At 37.1% G+C, this 22564-nt stretch overlaps 1 protein-coding gene across 1 annotated transcript; it reads left to right on the forward strand.

Moving 5' to 3' along the window:
* Nucleotides 1-3292: 3292 nt before the first annotated feature.
* Nucleotides 3293-5154, forward strand: LOC122065239 (trihelix transcription factor PTL-like). Its single transcript, XM_042629046.1, has 2 exons — nt 3293-3692; nt 3856-5154. Exons 1-2 carry the CDS (start codon nt 3322-3324, stop codon nt 4829-4831), a joined length of 1347 nt encoding a protein of 448 aa, XP_042484980.1. The 5' UTR covers nt 3293-3321; the 3' UTR covers nt 4832-5154.
* Nucleotides 5155-22564: the final 17410 nt, after the last annotated feature.

The raw sequence follows: 22564 nt of genomic DNA on the forward strand, positions 1-22564 counted from the left end.
ACAAAGTTGGAGTACTCGAAGGGTTTAGTAGTTGAGTGCACAACTACTAGGGGTGCCATTGGACTGTTTCATTTTGGAGGTCGATTCGTAACTCACCCGGTTGCACCATTGGAGGTGTCTATGGTCTTAAGGAGAGTGTCAAGCGACACGACTCAGCCCATCTATTTTGCTAACAGATTTTGTTACAGGATACCCAAGAGTTCGTGGTTCGAAGATCTCTTGAAAGCTCAACAACCAAAGATAAGTGTGCTCTCTCAATATTTTGATTGACCCATTTCTCTACAACCATCCTCCCTTCTTCCTCTTCTCGATCTTCTTTTTGCTATTGAAACGTCAGGCGAAACAACTCTTTTTTTTCTGTTTCCTCTCCCCCAAAATCGTTAGAAATAAAACAGAATCTGGTTATAATCAAATCGATTTCAATTTAACCACTTAGAACCAATAATTGGTTTGATTTCAATTTATATCCTTCTCAAACCAAACCGATAAACTAAAATTGGTCCGATTTACACCTAGTCTCCAGCACCCTCGTGGTCTTGACTACCCCTAGAATGATGACTTTGCCGATTATATGTTCTCTCCTTTTCTTGATCTAGTGATGTGATACCATGTATTAGGGGTGTCAATGAAAGCCCAGCCTAACCCTAAGTTCTCTTAACTCAACCCAAGCCCAGCCCAGCCCAGCCCAGCCCAGCCCAGCCTTAGGTCGGGCTGGGATATCTCAGCCCAGGCCCAACCCTGTTAGGTTTAGTACAACCCAACCTAGCCTTGATGAACCATGATTGGGCTGTTTTTAACCCAAACCAGTCCAAAACAATACTATTGGTTACTTGGTTGCTTGATCTTAATGCATTGCAGAGGCTAAAGACCAAAGTTTTCATAAATGTGTAGATTGTGGAAAATGAAAGACCTTTTTTCTATAAGTACCCATTAATAATTATTAACATATTTATATGATTATATACTTAATAAATATGGTTGGATTGGATTGGGTTGGGTTGGGTCTCAACTCGACCTAACCCAACCCAACCCAACCCAACCCAACCCAACCCTGCCTCGGGCGGGCTAGGGCTAATTCGGGTTTATCGGATTTTTTTGACACGCCTACCATGTATCCAGTGACCTAACTAGAAAAATGAAAAGGATAATGCGTGACGGTACCGGCTTAGCCCTTAGGTACTCTTGGGTCAGGACAGTACCATGGAGAAATTTCAAGCCCGTGCCCGTATACTTTGACTTTAGAGATGATATTGATCATGTCTAATAATCCAAAGGGCTATGCCTATGCTTCCATAAGCATTATCAGCGTCCAGAGTCTCCAGACGAGGCAGTACGGTGGGATTGGATGGTTGGCTAAGCCGCCAAGTACAAACCTGGTGAGAGAGAGAGAGAGAGAGAGAGAGAGAGGTTAGGAACGAATCTCTTTATGATAAAATGATTCATTTTGCAAGTTTATTACGGGTAGTTCCTACAAAGGATTCGATTAATGACGTATACATAATTTGAATTTTTAACATAGTTTTACATAGGTTTTTTTAACCCTTCAGAGGCAATAAGTGTAATAGGAGCATCTTTAGACCAAATGATCACCGTAAGATGATCATGGCTATTGAAAATTGAATAAAATTAGATGGCTCTATTTCTCAGTCTTTTTGACTTGCTCCTATAGAACCAAGGTTGAAAAGATTGAAAAAAATCAGTTTTTAATAAAATAAAAATTTATATATATATATATATATATGTTTTTTGGTAAAATAAAAATTCATATAAGGCATGTTTAATTACTGTGAAAACGTGCTAATTAATTTTTTTTTTTCATGAATAAAGGCTAATTAAAAATGTTACATCCAATGAAATGTGATAAAATTGGGCAATTGGGCAGTCTTGTACTGACATCAACAGCATCACTAGCCCATCTATGTAGTACTCACGCAAGCCCAGCCTGTTAAATGTCAAGACTTCCGGTCTGGTCTCTCACACAAGATCACAGCCCATATGCTCGGCCGGACCAGTCGAAGCGGGCTAGCCATGGCTGGGAGCCCATAGAAGTGAACAGATCCCGTTCTAGCTAGGTTGAGGTACTCGAGCACTGGTATCCCAAACATTAATGGACCAAGTTATCCTTCACCTGTATGAAAGAAATTCCCCACTACTAATGTGACCATGTGATCGGAATTTTTTGTCATTATTAATTCTCATCCTTATATAAGGTTAAAAAGGTTAAAATTATCACTCTTTTTCTTTACTCTGATTTGTTCCTAGTGATCTCAACCGAGGGAGGGGAATCTTCACATATGTGATATGTGCAGTGATCTTCCCTTCACCTACATTGTTCACTTGACATATCCAAGGAAATGAATAAGAAAGTAAAGAATTAATGGTGGGATTCGTAACCCTTTAACACATGTCACGTAATCATTATATGTGAAGTAATTTAATAATTTCATGTATGTGGAAATTCTTTGGATTCAACTATGGTGAAGGGATTCCTCATTCATTGTGGGAGAAGGGAAACTCGATATAGCAAAGGAATTCATGAAAAGAGTGCATTACTTCTTTCTACATCCAATTTGGTGGATCTCGTTTAAAAATCGGACTAGATATTATACCGGTCTAGTTTCCAATGTACAATAATTATTTCTTCCTTTTGACCGTTAAAAAAAAATGGGTTTTAGTGTTTAACTAGATATAAGAAATATGTTAATATTTCCCTATCACTAATTAATACATAATTGATAAAGCAAACAGAAGACACTTGACGGTATTCAACAAAAATATTGACAGAAAATGAAACATCAAAATAAAACAACAAAAATATGAAATTACAATACTTAAAATTAAGGGGAGCTAAAATGTTTCCAATTTGAAAAAAGAAGCCTTATCGATATAGATTTTAATGGAAATGACCGTTATTTAGTCTTAGAATGCTTTATTGTATCCTACATCATCAAGTGTCAAGAGTTAGAACACAACATAGAGTATATCTTTGAGTGATTTCATTTCGAACATGATGACATGATATAATTAATTTATAATAAAATTAATTTTTTTAATAATAATAATAAAATAATAATAATAAAATAATAATAATAAAATAATAATAATAATTACTACACAATTAAAGTACATAGAGAGGGTCTACAACACGATTCTTGAATCATTGGTTTCATTTTTACGTATGTCTTCCCATCTCTTGTCTGACCAGATTCTTTAAAAAAAAAAAAAAAAAAAGCATAAATTCACGCTTTTCGTGGACGACACGATCCGAGTCTTCCGCCTGCTTATCCTTCTTTCTCTTTCTCTTTCTCTTTCTCTCATCTAATGGAGATGGAAGAGCAGTACGGACTCCCGGATCTACGACAGTTGATGGGTGGAAGAACCCATTTTCCGGTCAAGCCCCAAGTTGCAGTGCAATTCTCCAGCCACAGTGATCTTACAAGAAGAGTTAACCATTATAACGAGATGATAATGGGGGATCATCGCCAGGTAACCGACTCAACAACCTCCACTTCTGCAGCTGCTGCTTCAGCTCTATGTGGCCTAGAGATGGCAGAAGCTTGCTTTGGAGGTGACGGTGGGAATGGCAGATGGCCCAGGCAAGAGACTCTTACCCTTCTAGACATCAGATCTCGTCTTGATCTCAACTTCAAAGAAGCTAATCAGAAAGGACCCTTATGGGATCAAATCTCCAGGTATAAATTTCTACTATTACAACTCAGATCCCTAGTCCACACTCAACTGACTTCCCATCTCATCTTTCCCTTTCCTTGGTTGTCTTTTGCTTTGCACAGTTGAGAAACCCTAAACCCTTCTAAGCTTTTTTTTTTTTCCTTCTATTGGGTTGTGTTGTTATAGGATAATGGCAGAAGAACATGGGTACCAAAGGAGTGGGAAGAAATGTAGAGAGAAGTTTGAGAACTTGTACAAGTACTACAAGAAGACCAAGGATGGGAAAGGTGGAAGACAAGACGGTAAGCATTACAGGTTCTTTCGTCAACTTGAAGCTCTCTATGGTGAAACAACCACCACTACCACTGCTCTTACTCCACTGTCACCCTCGCAAACCCAAACCCACCTTGGTGCACCTCATTGCATCCCCCAGGTAAATCAAAGCACACAAAGAGTCTCTCTATCTCAGAAGAAGCAGTGGGAGAGTCTCAGCCTCTCTAGTTCATCGGATTTGGACTCTTCGTCTTCTGAAGAGAAGAGAGAAAGTCATCATAAGAGGCGTCGGAAGAGTTGGAAGGCTAAGTTTAGAGACTTCGTGGACTCAGAGATGAGGAGGTTAGTGGAGACACAAGAGGCCTGGATGGAGAAGATGTTGAAGACTCTTGAACGTAAGGAACAGGAGAGGATGATTAGAGAGGAAGCTTGGAGGAAGGAAGAGGCTGCACGTTTAGCCAGGGAATTCAAATTCTGGGCTCATGAGAGAGATTGGGTTGAAGCTCGAGATGCTGCCCTAATGGAGGCCTTGCAGAAATTCACTGGGAGAGAACCCAAAGCTTCTTCGTCCCCGGAGGAACTGGTAGCGACCACCCAAGACAATAGCGAAATCCAGAATGAAAATGGAAGCGAGACACATTGCGTAGACAATTTAACAAACAAGGCTTCATCACATAGACAGCTTGATCATCTATCTTACAGACAAGGAAGTGAGGAACAAGGAGGTGAGACTGTGGGGCTTCAAGTTCAAACTAGTGATGCCCTGTCTCCTTCTAACTCTAACCCACGCAATGCAGTGAACGATAGCTGCTTTCGATATCTGATGGCTGAAGAAGAGCCCTTGTGGGAGAATTATGATGTCAAACTCGACAAAGGAGGGAACCCGTAAGTTTTGTTTCCCTTCTCTTTCCCTTTTCATCTGGTATGATAGTCTTGAAGAATCAGAGAGAGAGAGAGAGAGAGAGAGAGAGAGAGAGAGAGAGAGAGAGAGGCATGAATATCAACAATGTATTTATCTCTTGTCCTGGACTTGGGATATGAAGGGAATGGGTAGTAATGGTGTCTCTTTGTCTTTGTGGGAGAGAGCAGGTGGTTGGGTGAGGATTAATTAATGGAAAATGTAATGTTATGTGGCTTTGATTATCCTATTAGGATGATTCAAGCAAAACCAACTGGCTGAGTATTGAGGCTTTCATTTATTAATAAAAAAACTAATTTCATTGTGTATTAAAGAGACATGGAAGATTCAGGGAAACACAGACTTCGGAGATTTTCTTCTCTTAAAAGTGGGGGGTGGGTTGGTGTGTTGCACAAGTACCCTAAAAGTAATCGGTCTTTGCCTCTAAGATTACCTTTACTCTCTATTTCATTTCTTTCCTTCAAAAGTCCAAATAGGAGTCTCAGATTTCTCCAGAGCTTGCGAAATAACATACAGTAGTGGAGCCTTGAACTTAGTAGGGATACAAGATTGATCTTTGTTGTTGCATAGAGCCATATACTTCGAATCTTTATGATGTATAGTCGATATGTTGGATAGGAACCTCCGATCTGTTCCTTCGAAATAGGCCCTAGAAGCTTCAAAGTGGATGAAAGTCATGGAGGAGTCGTAGACATCACAGAAAAGCAATGTCTTTGGTGGTGGTAGATCTGATGCATCAACATCTGTCTCCCCTCTCAGAAAAAAAAAATTAGAAATTGGTTGCTATCCGGATTGCAATCAAGCCAAAGAAATGGAATAATTCACTTTTCATCATAGATTTGGGGATGATATTGGTATTGGTATCGGAATTTAGATCTGATCGGATCGGCTTTTTTTACTATTTTACCCTTAAAACAATACTGGTAACCGATCCGGATTGGTTAGTTGTCGGGGATCGATCTCAGCATATATCTATACGATACCGACACTTGAAAGAAACCATGCTTCCCGTAGTTCATATACCCTAATAGATTTTTGTATTTTCCAAAATACCCTTCAAGATTCTATTTCTTTGGCTATGAACCCGAGCAACAGCTAAAAAGATCCTATATATTAAAAGGAAAAAGGAAATAGAATACAAGCTGGTCATGTTCGACACCAGAAACAACCAACAAAAAAGAAGAGAAGAATGAAAACCACCCCACCTTCGGCATTTCCATCAACAGGGGAAGGCAGACCTAAAATCTCCACTAAAAAACATTAATAGAAACAAAACCTAGGCCGACTCAATGCATCAACTCGAATCTCATCCTCTAACGAGTGAGGAAAGACATGGGTAAAAGAAGATGCACTATTTCGAGCTGCCAATTTGGCCAGATAGTCCACAATGGGATTTGCTCTCTGAAACAGTGAGCTATCTTCCACTGAATGACTTGAAAATAAGGACTTAAAAAAGAGCCAATTCTGAAGAATATACCATGGAATAGATTTTCTATTCACTGCCATTATGACAGCTATAGAATCCGATTCAATCCATAAATGCTGAATTCCCAACTCTTTTGCCATCATTAAACCTTTAACTAAGCTCTGGAATTTTGCTTTATAATTTGTTCTTACTCCTAGAAAGATCCCAAAAGAAGCTATCACCTTAGCACTTGAGCCGTGGATAACACCACTTGCTCCTGCTCTCCCAGGGTTACCTAGAGAACATCCATCTACAATAAGCTTGAACCATGGGGGAGGAGGTGCACACCAAATTATCTCCAAGGTATGAGACTTTATAAGAGAAAAGATTGATACACCTAATGTTCTAGCACAGATTAGATCCGCCATAGAAGGCACTCTACTCTTACAAGATGGGATTGCTCTCTAATAGTTGCTATAATCTTCCGTAGGACAAACTCTGTCTTCATTGATTTCCCTTTATACTTCCTTGCATTACATTGCATCCAAAGAAAGAAGGGCACAAGGATGAGAGCAGCCAACCAAGCCTCTTTGACTGGGACTTGATTACTCTTAGCTTTCCACCACGATACTAATCAAAGACCGAAGGTTGAGATGCCCAGGAAACATTAAAGCAAGAAGCGAAATTACTCCATACTAATTTGGAATAAATACAGTCCAAGAAGAGGTGCTATTGAGATTCCAAAGAACCATGGCAAAGCTCACGTTGAGATACCAGATAGATACCGTTTGCTTGGATATCCTCCTTTGTAGCTAGTTTTCCATGCATCAATTTCCACCCAAATAGGGACTGCCTAGGGAGAAGAGCCTTGTTCCAAACCAAGGAAAACCATGGGACTATAGGATTTCTTCGCCTAAGCTCCTCCCAAGTTGATTTAATTGAGAAAGCTCCCAACATAGTAGTGCACCATAAACACTTATTTGCCACCTAGAAAGAAGGGATGTTCACATTCTCCACTCTTGCAAAAATATCTCTTAGAGGAAAAGAATTTACCTGCGGCAAATTACATGAGAAATCTTGAATAAAATCCTTGGACAATCGCTCCCTTGGGCAAAGAGATTCATCACAGCTCAAAAGCTCCTCAATAGAGCGACTCTCCAACCACCTATCCTTCCAAAACTGAATTTTATCTCTCCTACCAACAAACCATCTTCCTTCTGAAGAAATAAAACCCCACATGCTTTTAATACCAGGCTAAACAGATGATGATTTATAAGATATTCTAAACTCTCCCGAGGAGAACAAAAATCTTGCCCTGAAAAATCTGCCCAAGTAAAATCTTCATGCTTCACTTGCCAAGCAAGTTCAACGAAAAACTTTATTTACATCACAGTCTTCTCAATCCAAACCCTCCTTCATACTTGGATTTACAAACAAAGTCCCATGTCACTAATATTTTCTTGCTCGAATCAAGCATCAACAACTCTCTCTCTCTCTCTCTCTCTCTCTCTCTCTCTCTGATCAAATGCTGTAATTGGTTCTATCAAAATATCCAAGACTACGAGCTTAGATATGCATACTTGTATTTATTTGACCTCTCTATTCATATTGTTAGCAAATGATTTACAATCTACATCGTCCCTACTCAGGCTTCATTCTTCTCAAATTGGAAACATTTTTGCTCTTCTTGAATCAAAAAATCTTTCATGGCTTTTTCATTTTTTTTTTCTGAAATTTCTTTTTCTGTCAAGATTTTAGACAATCAAACTTCTTTCATTTGATAAAATATACTCAGTTTCACTTAATTTTGAAAACGTTAGGACACCCAAACTTTTCTACCATACGATGTCTGAGAATGATGTTAGGCTTAAATAATCATTGTCATTGGGTAATAAAGTTTAGTTTATACACCTAAATTTATGCAATAGGGAGTCTTACTTATACTATATTATGTACTAACCTAGATATTAGCTATGCAATAGGGATTGTGATTCAATATTAGTGTAGCCCTAGACATGAGCATTGGATTGTTGTCAAGAATAAAGTATATCAGGAAGACCAATGATTATTTCCTTGTATATGATTCAAACTTGTTGTCAATCATTAGTTACACAAACTTAGTTTTTCAAGTTGGCAAAGATGATAGGAAATTTGCGATCAACATAGTTTTATGTTAGATGCCAAAATGGTAATTTGAAGGAGTGCCAAACAGAAGTTAACAGCTAACTCTGTGTCAGAGAGATTATACCACGAGGTGACGTAGCTGTCAAATAGATTGACTTTGTAGATAATTTTCTGATCTCATTTCAAAAAAATGGTTGTCAATTGTTGTGTTTGAGAAGCATATTTAGAACATATGTGTGAAGTATATGAAAAATTGGCTTTGATGTACAAGTAGAAGATTTTTGGGACATGACTAAACATCTTGTTCATATGGTCATTACATCATGTTTTCTTCAGAATGTTAATTTCAAGTTACAATTGTGAGTGCACATACAGTGTGTGCATTGTATAGGATCAATACCAGATTTTTCATTTGTCACTGTCCGTTGATAAAAATGCAATATTCTAATTTATAAATTCTATTGGTCCTTCACCTGAAAGGTCCCTCTTGTTATAGTTATGCATCCTATGTATAGCCCTACTCTTTAAACTCGGTTTATTGACTGGTTGGTTCGGTTTGGTCTTGTAGGGTCCGAACTGGAAAGGGTCGATGTTGGTGCCCTATGGTACATGACAACAAGGGTGACGTCAAATGCGGGGTGGTCAGACAAGATTGGGCTAGTACCCGAGGTGGTTTGCATGCCTAAGCCATGCCCTTGCACATATCACAAAGCCATGTACGAATAGGAAAGGTGTGTCGCCATGTTGAATGATGAGAACTCAGTCCACAACACGTGGTGAGAGCGAGATACGTGTTAAGATTCTATCTCCCTCCAAAATACAGCAAGGTTGGCTTGTTTTGGCTAACTGGTGGGTGTCACTAGTAGGTGCGAGACCCACTGGTGTGACCCACCTGTTGGGGTAACATGGGCCCTAGCAAGCCCAATTTGGGTGAGCACGTGCATTTCAGACACTCATTTATAATTTTGAATTGGGATGTATTCTAAATTCCTATCTATGTTAGGTTTTGAGACACTCATTTTCACTCCGGATCTTTCCCATACCGCGAGTGTAGATTCTCCTACAAGAATAAGTAAGTAGAGAGAGGACTTTGATGTTATTTTGGGAGTGTTTATGGCATCAACTGCATTTCATTTATATATTATCTTGACATCATGAATGCCATTCACATGCATATGCTTGACTACTATTTGGTGCATTTAGAATTGTACATGTTGTATCTTAAATTGCCAAATGCTTGTTACTTGCTTTCAATCATGAGTGTGGATTATTTCACAATGGATTATGACGATGATTTACTGGACATGTGTGGGATTTCTAGAATAGATGTCATAGTTGGCTTGAAAATGAATGCATTGGTACATAGTGGTGTGGGACGTGGAAGTACTATGCAGTCTTACTATCTCATATAGGAGCATGTGGTTAGGATTTCATATTCTCTCATGCTACGACCCTTCCCAACAAGGGTTTACGTGTTGGGTTATCATTGGGGGGAAACACCGGTCGTGGACCGCTATGACGATTAGAAGCATGCATGATTGATCACTAGAACAGTCGACAACTTTGGTGATATATTCAGAGGGCCAATCGTTTGCTTTTATTTTCTGCTATGGTTTGGCCACGATTTACATTTTTGCTATGGTTCGACCACAATTTACTTTTCTGAGTATTTACGGTTGGCCTTATCCGACAACCCTATGAGCATATCGCAAGATGGAGAACGCATCTAGTACCTGGGGCATATGCACACTGTGGTTGTGAGTAGCATGTAACCTATGACCTAATAATGATTATTTAGTATCATTTGAATTGTAATTGCTTGTGTGCGTCTTTATTTCCATTTATTGAGCTAGTGGGCTCAACCCTTGTATATACATCTTTTTAAATGATTGTGCAGGCTACCCAGTAGAGGAACTTATGTCGGGTCCCATCTATGAAACCCCAGTGGGGGATTGGTGGGTTTCAGAAGGATTCGATCACGATGATGGTTGCCCGTGCGCGAGTTGTGTTGTTGGGAAACATTAGCAGACTCTATTTGCTGTTCACTTTTGATTCTTTTAGTATACACCCCTTTTTGTGCTCTCGATAGTTAAATTGCTATTTCTTATGTAAATATCATGCCTACGGGCCTACATGTATATACACTATGTATAACAATTTGGGTATCAATAGTATATGGGGATTTACAGGTATTTATATACGTCAAGACTTTCGCTGAATTACACTTTATATTCCATAATTACTTGTGGCTTTCTATGCTGTGGTTACTATATCAGATGATCCTGGTAGTTTTGGGTTGCTCGGGGGGAACTTGATCACCAGTCTAGTTCTATGTGAACGGGGCGTGACATCCTAGACTTTGGCTGACAAATGGTTTATGTCTTCATCTAACTACACATTGGTGTATTGGGTCCATATTTTTTATCGTGAACGAGGGAGACGGTCAACACATTATATGCGGTCCTATTGAAAAATGTCGAGGAGCGAGAATGTCTTTATTTGATTAGATAGAAATCTGGCTCTGGTAATGCATTTGTAAAATGTTTATGAACTGTTTTAAAATAAATAATATTATTTTATTAAATATTTAGAAAAAATATTTTGTCCAATCATTGGCATATTCGATGGACTAGGGTTTAGTAGTACTTTAATTACTTGCCTTATAATCTATTATGTGATATTGTTTTAGTGGAGTTTCTGTTAAGCAATTGATTTGATTAAATTATGAATTTCTATTTTTTGGGTGGAGATAATGGTATTGACTTCTCTATTTATGTCTTTATTATAATAATAATAATAATAATAATAATAATAATAATAATAATAATAATAATAATAATAATAAAATGTGATTCTATCTCTTCCCACTTTGTAGCAAATTAACTCATGTATTGACAAAGATACTTGTCATCGTAAGGATTGATAGACACTTTTCATTGAAAGGATTAGCGAAATATTGTATTTAGAATTAAGAATCCGAGTGACACCCTAACTGGGAAGCTTTATTCAAAGTGGGTATCTCACTTTATAAAAGTGGAAGAGGGGAGGGAGCCTCCAATGATTTTTTGATTGCTTACATCTCTCTCTATCTCTCTTTCTCTCTCCTTTGTACTTTGATAAAAACTGGGGTTTTTGAGATCTTAATTGAAAGATTGCCATTGTGCATTCTCAATGAGCGAGGCGATCATGTGAACAGTGTTTTAAAATTACTTAAGTGTGAAAAAACTAAGATCACGTGGAGGAACTACATTTGCAGTTTAAAATGTAACTTGTATCATCCTCAATAAATTTTGTATAGCAAAATTCATATATAAGAGTAGATCGGTCCGATCCTCAAAAGATTTGCATGTTGCCCGACACCCATTGGTTTAAGTTCCCAACATTTTACCTTGTCACATGTAATCATCTCAACCATCCTACCATCTCTGCCTCATGATGTTGCTTACATTTTAATGGATGGTTCTTGGTTGGAAATCGATCCCTTCATATGGGGACATGATCGATCCGTTCATATGGCGACATGGTGTGGTCATACGGGATACCTTCAGACATTTTGTATTAAGCTATTTGTTGCCATTTTAGGTTCTCTACTTTTACTATGGAGGCAGAAGCAATTTAATTGTGATGCTCTTCCACTTGCTTGGGGTTTGGGACTTCAGTGATTCTGTTTATTAATTCTTTGATTGCTTGGCAATAATAGTGAAGCTGAGCAAATCATCTGTGATGGTGGATGGGGCTACGAACCTCTTATTTGTGGACATTTTCTGGTTGATGTTACAGTTTGATTTTGTTTCCTTTCGTTGCATTCCTCTATGCGATAATGTGGACTTATGGAGATTCTAACTAAAGTGTCTTATTTGTTTTTGGCTGACCTTCGGTGAGTTATTCCCCCTCTTTTTCTTGGGTCATTTGTACCTTCCCCCAAGTGGAATCCTAGGTGCTTCTTAGTTTGAATATATGTTTTATTGACCTTAAAAAAAAAAAAAAAAATTATATTAGCAGATGATCAATATCTACTTCTTAAATGGCACATCAATTCTATTGCCTATTAAGAGTAAGCGGCAACAAAGTCATTTTGTAATTTATATTAGGGTAATTTACAGCAGCACCCCCTAGAAAATGCCATTATTAGAGACACCCTTTGCATGATACCAAATTATACTCAGACTCCTAGTCGTCAGTCACTGTTAAGTGAAGATTTGAAATGACTTTTTTACCCTTTTGAGTAAAACACATGACCCTAAATCCTATACCCAAGACTGAGAAACAGACATTAAAAAAAAAAAAAAATTCTCAATGAAGAGAGAACTTCTTTTCCGAAAGCTGCAAATATATGGCTCGATCGGCACCGCCTTTTCCCATTTGTCCCTCACCCCCCGTCTCCCGCCACTGCTCATTCTCCAAGGGTTTTCATTTGTGTCCACGAAAATACTCTATTAATGCTTGACTAATCCCACTTGTGTATAGCCATATCATACATGGGAAAGGATTGTGAACTGATGAGATTTTCAGAGTACAGAATGAGATTTTATTTGTGGAAACGAAATCTGGGATGTCATATGGGGAGTGGTTGAAATTTTTCTTATTTATTGGGTTAGGAGGAAAGAATTAAGGAATAAGAAATGTTGGAGACTTTACAGGTAGAGATTAACATATTTGATGGACAAAATATAGAGAATGAAATAGGTTTAAGAATTAAATAGAGAAGATATTTAAAATCCAGTCTGGCTATGGTATTCCATGGTAAATGGTGAAATCTAGAAGCTTCTTCGCCACACAAAGATAACCGTCTTTCAAAGGGTAAAGTTGTTCATCTTTCGTCTCGAGTTGATTGGCGTGTCATCCGAGGGGAGAAGGAAGCTTCTCTCCATCCTTGGCAACCCAATCCCATTAACAGCTATCCTTCAAAATAACAACTTGAAGCAAATTGGGTTGCAAACATTTTAAATCGAAGGGGAATGGGAAAAAAGATTGATTTTTCTAGTTTTGTTTGGTTTCAAGAACTCGGAACCGGTAGCGCTATCATCTACTGCAAGAGAGAATAGAAAGTCATCTTCGCTGGAGAAGGAGGATAGGTATTACACGACTAGAGGGTCTTTGTTTTTTTTTTTTTTTTGATAAGTAATATGTATGTATTGAAAAAGAAAAAAATAATGTACAAGAAAAGGTAGTCTCTATCTCCATTTTTGGACTGACCGAAAGAGTGAAGTTGAGGCCCCTAGAAAACAAAGCAGGATGGTCCCTGCATTACAAAGTGAACGAAGGAAAAAAAATAAAATAAAACAGATTACAACCTGTGGTAAATCTTGAAAACTGAATCCTCCATCACTAAATCATTCAGCTTTTCAGTAAAGTCATAAAGCTGAATAATATGCTCAACCTGAGATATAGCCATAGATGCTAGGTAATCCGTAGGCTTATTAACCTGCCTCCAAACATGCTTGAATTCCTTTATGGACAATGAATCAGAAATGTGAAGAATCTTGCTTTTAATAGTTGTGGTCTCCCATGGTCCCTCAATTTCTCCACTTAGGATATCTACATCCAATTTGGAGTCTGATCGAATAGAAATCTCCATCATGTTGTTTTCTATGCAAATAGTAATTCCTCTAAGGATAGCCATGAGTTTAAGCCATAAAATATTAGTCTTCTCCCCAAGACCAAAATAAGCTAGTAAATGAGTCACCTTCCTATCCCGAACTATTCCTCCATAAGAAGCCCGAACTTGTGAAAGAGACCCATCACAATGTAAAGCTACCTTATTATTTGGGATCACAACCTTCCAACTAACATGAAGGCCTCACTTAGACATGAGGAATTGATTTCTAGGATTATAATCAGCCACAAATTTCACCCTAGAACACTTAACTTTGACATCTGAGACAATTGCATCTCTAATTTGAGGTCTAGTCCTATTTTTAGATTTAAAGATCCTAAAGTTTCTCTCCTGCCATAAGTGTTGCACTGTGGCACAGAAAGCTAACTTTCCAATTACACTCAATGGATATCCATCATGGAATTCATGTTTGATCCATGTGGCAATATCAAGAATGCTTACAGGATTCCTCCCCTTTTGATTGCAAAGAGAAGCCACATCTCCCCATAAAGCATAAGTAAAAAGACATTCAAAAAATAAGTGATTTCTGCTTTCCAGAATTGCCCAACAGAAGGTGGATTGAGGATTAACATTTATCTTTCTCTCAATAAGTTGATCTTTTGTAGATAAAACATTATCAAGAATCCTACATGTTGTAAATGAGTGTCTTGGGATATTACCATCAAACCAAACAATCTTGGCCCAAGATATCTTTGTAAGGAAAGAAGACATTACGGGAAAACAAACAATGATTAATCCATGGCAAAAATGATGAAAACAACATAATAAAATGATCAAGACAAAGATACTATGACAAAACCCTATTTTAGTGGTGAAACTGACAGAAGAAAAAGAAAACCTAACAAATGAGATAAAAGAAACCATGATGTAAACACATACAAACATGGGATACAAAACCAAGCATGAACGCAAACAAAGGAAAATCTAGCTTATATGCATGCATTGAACATCGGAAAAAATATAACGTATAAAACAAATTAAGGGAACTACAAAACATAGGTAGCATACACATCATAAACCATCAAAGCCACAACAAAAGATGAAATTTGAAAGCAACAAGGGTGTATGCCCCCGATACCTAGGAAGATAGAATCATATAACCACCCTCATATGAAATATCAAAGTAAAACAAAGATGACAAATGAAATAAAATGACAGAACACCAAAATTGAAGATATAACTCTAATAATCTAATGGAAGAATCACAAGTGAGAGGGATTGGAGGATGTCCTTCAGAAGAGAAGCCAAAATTGTTTGCTCGAACACCTATAATTCGTAGAGCAACTAGGTAAGACCTCTCTAAGATATGAGAGGATGCTATGTTTATAGATTAGGGCTTCTCCAGTCTCTCAACGTCAATGACTGAAATCCTATCTCAAACTATCCATTTTGGATGAGATGAAAATAGTTTGAGATCAATGGACCCAATAGAGGGTAAAATTCATTGGCTAATCTCAAAGGGGAGTCTTGGGGGCCAAAAAATGAAGTAGACACTTCAATTGCTGCTTTTTTGTTGTTTTTAGAAGTGTTCACACCACCTAAACACATCATTAAATGACATGGAGCAAGGAAACCTTTCCAAGTATTGATTCACACTCAATTGAAGTAGTGAAGAACTTCTTCAAAAAATTTTTTTTTTTTCCATTAAAACAATATTCACTAAAAGTCCTACAGTTTTGAGTGAGGTTTATTTATAATTAGACTAAATAGGCTCTAGTCACTACAACGAAAAATGGGCATTTGCAACACTTTTTTCGAGACAGACGTAATTTTCTTCTCTAAAGACCCATTTAAGGATAAATACAACCATGTCGCTAAACATTGTAGAAATATATGTCTAGAAAAATGTTGCAATCGACCTCTTAGGGATGAAAAAATTTATCAATCTCTAAAATTATATAACAGTTGTAACGACAAATGTGCAACGACAATTTTATCGGTCTCTTAAAGGTATTTTGGTATTTGGGACAGAAAATTTCCATCCCAAAACCCCTTTTGTTGCAATAAGTAGAGTTTCAAGCTATAAAACAATGCCTTTTCCTACGTTCTAGAAGCTTTTGGAGTTCTAAAGAGATGTTTTGTGAGTGTTCTTGCAACAGTGCTCTTGAAGGTGTTCTTCCCCACAACTTGGAGCTTCTAAGTTGTGCACATTTCTGACAACGTTCTTGAGTACTTTTCTACTTTAGTTACCCCACACATTTAAATCGTTTTGAAACGACGGTGGTATGCTTCTTTTCTTGGTAGAGGTGGTTGTTGTCCATGCATACTAATTTATTTCTTTGTTATTAGTTGAGTATGTTTATCAAGAGTTGTATTGTTGTTAAGTCTAATTCTTTATGCTTTCATGCCTTGCTTCATTCCATGCGTAGGTCTAATTCATGCTTGCATGTTGTTTAGTCTTTTGGCTATGTTTGGTAATCAACTAAGAGAAGAAAAGAAAAAATTCAAAAAAATTTGAATTTGAGGAAAGAGATAAACACACAAAAAATCATTGTATAATCATTCTTTTTTGACTTATTATGTCTTTTGTATTATTTTCCTTCCTATTCTTCTCTTGGTTACCAAACATAGTCTATGATTAGGCTTGAGTTTTGCATGTTTTTTTTTTTTTTTTTTGTTGCAATCATGATTAACTTGTTGCTAGGTTATTATTTAGGTATTGTTGCATGCTTAGGTTTATTCTACATCATTCCTAGTCTAGGTTTGCATCTAGTTAGGATTAATGCTCATGTCATATTCAATTTTCTTTTCATGTATATAGGTATTGTCGGCCTTATTAAATACTCATATAGTTTAGGATTTTTTTTTTCCTTAATGCATTTTTAGGTCTTACATCCTTACGTTCTTAACCTCTTTCTTCCTTGCAACACATTTAAGGTAATGATTCTTATGAGTTTTATTTTATGTTATTGTATCCCATCATGTTCATGTTAGTATTCATACTTATATTAATGTCAAACGCCTAAGAAGGCCGGTTTTAATCCTAGTGGATTGAGGTGTCCAATACTTTCCCAGACCATACCTTAACACATTGCCACTTACAGTTTGAGCAAACCCCATTAGAGTTTTACATGAAGTTATTGATGAGTCATGAACCTTAATCTAAGTAGCAACTCTCAAACATTTACTTTATCTCCTTTCCCTCTGAGGATTCAAGACTTGATTGAAGTTCTTCTTCCTCTTTTCCTACGACATGATTGGGTAAGAGATGGCCGCTTCGACTGGCATTGGTTCTCACATGAGGTGATTTGATATCCTCTTTGTATGATTTCTTTTCGCTGCCGTTAACCATAGGTTATGATTCCATTCTTTCGGGAGCCTTAAACTCATTGCCAAGGCTGTGGCTTCCACTCCTCGGACTCCTAAGCTTTTCAACTATCTGCATCGATTCTTCTGCAATGTATTTGTTAATAGAGTCATGAAAGCAGCACCACATGAATTGTCCTGGCTATCAAAGGATGCATATTAGCTATACAAAAATCTAATTGGTCAAATTTCAGTTTAATCACGCATAATGTATCGTAGGATTGAGTTTAATGTGACAAGAGATTCTTGAAATGCTACTAGACTCCAATACAACGATTTACATATGAAACTTTGAGTCAAATTTTATATTTAATCTTATATAGAAAGCTATTCTCCATCACATGGAAAGGTTAATCACATTTTTTATTTAGGTTCACAAACCACTATAGGGTGTGATATATTTAACAAAATATCCTCCAGATACTCTCTGGCATGCATCTGAAGCCCCGTAGTCAAGTGATTCCTCACCTTCACTTTGGCTTATGGATAACTCCATCTTATTAATCTATTTCCTTGCTTTTTACAAATAAAATTTTGATATTTAAGATGGAAAGCAGAGAAGAGATTTTGATTACAAACCCCAAAACAACGGAAGAGGAGAAGGTTTAATTAAGAATGTCCAACTGAGCTGAACTTTTAATGATTGTATTCATAAAAGGAAAAATAAAATGTTTTTTTGCTTTTCATATGGCAGTGAATTATCTCGCTGGCTGGGAAGTTCTAATGATGATAATCAAGAAAGCAATTTTTTATTATTATATTGATGATGGCAAATCTGCAACCCTCATTTTAGGTGATTCAATCCCTCTCTTTCTCAGAAAAAAATTGACTGCTACCTGGGTTGCAATTTGTCCCCTCTCTCTCTCACTCAAATACTCAAATGGGTATATGTGATGTTTTAATTTTTAAAGTTTTCATGATGAGGATAAGGACCTATGGTTTTGTTTTGATAAATCCCATACGAAAGATAACGGAACAAGATCTTCATGAGTGGATGCCGGATGGATCTAATTATGTCATTTTTTGTATCATATTTGAATGATTTATCTCGCCGCATGAAATTGTGTATGCTCTCCTCTCTTTTGCATCTTGGGTTTTTTCTGAGAAAATTTTTTCCTCTATCATAGGTGAAGAATTTCGACGATCAAGAAAATTGGCCCCACTATTGTATGAAGTCATTCACACCCTTGGATTCCGATTCAAGGGGGATTTAAGGAATCCCATCACTGTGGGTGAAGGGAAACTAATCGATCTGTCTTTATATGTCTAGTATACATTATATCACACCCTTAACAATTATTTCATAGCAATCCACTGAACATATTATCCCCATCATCATCTTCTACCTTCAATCAAAATTTTAGGCAAATCGAATCTTTGTGTTGGTTTCAAAAAATTTTGAAAAGTCAAAGGAATGAAATTAGGATTTTTTTTAAACCCAAAGAGGAAAACCAACGTATTAGCACAATCGATTTAAGGGGTGAAAGTTTGGTCCAAAAAGCCCAAGCCCACATGAAGCACGTCCAAAATTTCAAGACATGTGGGCTCGATGCAAAACTATGTATTATAATGTATAGATGCATGCATGATAAGCTCTATGAATTAGGTATTATAATATAATTTTAATATATATCATTAATTTAGTACATTAATAGATTAGGATAAAATTATATTTTTTCTATTTCTATGTAAGAAATAACATGAAAATGGACAAAAACAGGACCTAGCCCAGACCAATTTGAGCGCGGCAGGCCAGGGCTGGACCTATGTTAAAGCAAACCAGGTCCAGCCCAATTGTACCCCTAATCCGATCTATAGGCTTCAAAATTTGACAAACAGATTATTAGGGAGGACAAAATCTATCCAACCTAATGGTTGCCAAATTATTAGTCCATTTGCTTGATATAAAGGCCTAAGTCTCTTTGCTGGCATTTGAAATTTTCAAGTCCAAACAATATTATCCACGTGTCAAAAAATCAATAAAGAAAAATGGTTGAAAACACTATCCACCAATACATGGTAAACCTTATATGACCAGCACATGGTGTCTTCTTCCCATCCATAGGTCGGGATTCTTCCAGACTTGCCACATGGCAAAATTTGGGGTGCATTCTTTGATCTGAATAGAGATGTCCTTATCACCCACATAGTGTAGATGGGAAAAGAACACTGCCTTGTTAGGCAGGGCCAATGAGGAGGCAGATATAAGCATAAACATGGATGGATATTTTGGGTTTCATAGGGGTGGAGGTATCATTTTGTCGCCCTTTATATCTGAGTGCAAGGGCCACCTGACTAGGGAGCATTACATTTCACCGTAATAGATACCATCGTTTTAAAGGCTTGGCACTGGGTTGGGCCAACCTATGCTGGACCCATACATCCAAAGGTCAATTGAGGCTGGATTAATTTTGATGAAACCTAGCCAAGGTTAATGTGAGTCGAGTCCAAGCCACTAATGGAAATCGCTCATGTAAGTGAAAGTCCAAGGTTGAAGCAAAACTTACAGCAAAGAAGAGCTATCTAGCTCAGGTATTAGTCATTCTCGGCGTGAACATTGACTGGTGACAGCTAGCCCTAAGAAAACATGGTCTGTTCAGTATACATTTATTTATGTTTGTAGCTAAATTTGGTTAAGGAAGATTATTTATTTATTTCACTGCACACAACGGTTCACCAACCATCCTAGGGTTTACAAACTCCTATAAAATTTTGGCATTTGTCCCAAAATACCCTCCCAATACCCCATGCCTCCATCCCAAGCACTACGATGAATGGGATTTCATTCATTGTGTTCCAAATGTTACGTGTATACATGGACAAGTTTGATTTGTGGGTGTCGTGTCCAAGTGATTATAATTGTTATTTAATTTATTTTATGGCTATGTTATTTTATTGCGTTTGTGTGTGTAGGAGTTATTGCCACACGGTGGAGTCCTAGTAGTTATGTAACTTAATATCTATGGTTATGAAAAATGGGTAAAAATTATATGGATATAATGGAAGTTGCAAAAGTTTTCCTATTTTCTCTCCCAAAAGAAGAGGTTCGAGTACCTCCTAATTAGTTTAGAACATCCGGCGTCGTCCGTAAAACTAAGAGGTGGGCTACCTCCAAATCAGTCAAATCTATCTATTTCTTATTTTATGTATATGTTTATCATTTTTTATTTTCTCTTCCCACAAACCCATGCATGCATCCTCATCTTCTAGCTAAATCGGTTGTCCTTATCTTGATTTTGGTGGTCTCAACGACCGCCTATCCTTTTAAATTGTTCATGTGGCCAGAGTGTCTCTATTGCTGACTTTTGCTAACAAATTTTATGATTTTGATGATAAAAAATATATATATCATTAAAGATGACCCCCATGGTAGGAACACTTCGTATGGTAAGGAGCCAAATATTTGACAATTAATTTCTTCAGTGTTGGTAGAAAAAGCTTTCTACTTTTCGAAGGACGAAATGTTCTGTCAAACATTTCTTTCTCTTTACTTAATTTCCTATTGTTATTAATTTTAATGTTATGAGTGGTTTTCCTTCATGCATAGTGAAGGATTTATTCCTCCATCTTTGGCTATGATGGCAGTGAGATTAGTGTAATAATAAACAGAGAGGTACTTAAGATTTACTACAACTAGACCCAATAATATATATTTAGGAAAATTACTTGGACAATCACTATATTATGGCCAAATTGCTTGACACCCCAAAAGTTTAAAATGTTTATTTGAACCACCCTTGCATTTAAGATTTATTATAACTAGCCCTTGTCCGTTAGTCAATCACCATGTAATGATGATGTAATGGGTGGGGAAAATCCTAAATGCCCAAACTACATTTTAAGGGTAGTGAATAGACCCTTTTAAACATTAACTAAAACTAGGGAATATGTCTCTTTCATCTCTTGTTGATATTGTCTTCAACCTCTAAACGCCAAGACAAAAGCAGAAGGATAGAGCTTGCTTGCAATGGAGATAGTTTCTTCCACTTTGATCGATTTTGCCCAAGATATCAAATGAAGCATTGCCACATCATAATCTATTGATTCCAATAAGAACCAATCGTAAACATTATCTGACACAGAGTCCTAAATCCCTAAAATCAGATATTGCTTCTCACAGCTTCTAATTAGAGCTTAATAGGCCTTAATTTTATGTATGGAAGGAAGGAAAGAAATTGAAGGTTTTGGAGGAAAGAGAGGATCTTGTTGCTTTTCCTGTACAACCCAAATCAACCCTAGGCGTGCCTATAAAACCTTAGAGCTTAATATGCCCTAATTTCTGATATGGTAGTGAAGGAATTGAGTTAAAAAAAAAAAAAAAAAAAAATGAGTGAAAAGGGAATCGTATGAATCCCTTCCCACTACGATTCCCTTTTCACTCACTATTTAAATCAATTTGGTTTTTAAGGTTACGCCTTTAAAGGGTAAGTAAGTCATTTTACCTTCACAAGTTTTAGTTAATAACTCATAAGGGTAGAATGGTCTTTTCATTCAATGACTAACAACAAACTAACGTCGTTAGATTTCATAGGGCTTCAAGTAATATTTTCAGACTTTTTGTATCTCAAGCAATCTGGCTATAGTACATGGGGTGTCCAAGTGATTTTTCTTATATATTTTTCCGTATGAAAAGAAAGAAACTTCATTGAACAGAAACTGAAAATAAGAGTTCTACAATATTAGGGGCCTGTTTGATAACGTTTCAAGAAACGCATTTTTGCAGTTTCTGTGTCAAGAAACAGCAGATTCGGAACAAAAAGCGTTTGACAAAACTGTTCCGTTTCACCTAATTGCAGAAACATAAATAGAAATTTATATCGATATCTGGTTCAAGAAACAGAAATGACAAAATGAGTAGAAATACCACTCGTTTCATCATTTCTTGAAACAGAAATTAGGTCCAAATTTTAACCCAAACCCTGAAATTTTCCCCTCGACATTAGATGGTGCCTCATCTTCTCTGTTCTACAGAGAGCATCTCCCATTGTACTGCTCTGCAAAGCTGCTATTCCCTCACCAGTGATTCCTCTCAACTTAGGGCTTGTGAAGACGATTGGAGCAACCCATGAACCTCGCTCATATCTTCTCACCTACATAGATTCCTCCCAGAGAGCTGCAAATCGTACCATGAGTGAGTTGTAAAGCAAGAAAGGGTAAATCTACTAAAGAGGAGAGGTCGTTCGATCTTCCACCTCCGACTTTCCTCCCAAAAGCATCACTTTTTTACAGGTATTGTTTCCCTCCAACATCA

The sequence above is a fragment of the Macadamia integrifolia genome, unplaced genomic scaffold (genome assembly GCF_013358625.1).
Source record: "Macadamia integrifolia cultivar HAES 741 unplaced genomic scaffold, SCU_Mint_v3 scaffold1938, whole genome shotgun sequence".
Classification (NCBI taxonomy): domain Eukaryota; kingdom Viridiplantae; phylum Streptophyta; class Magnoliopsida; order Proteales; family Proteaceae; genus Macadamia; species Macadamia integrifolia.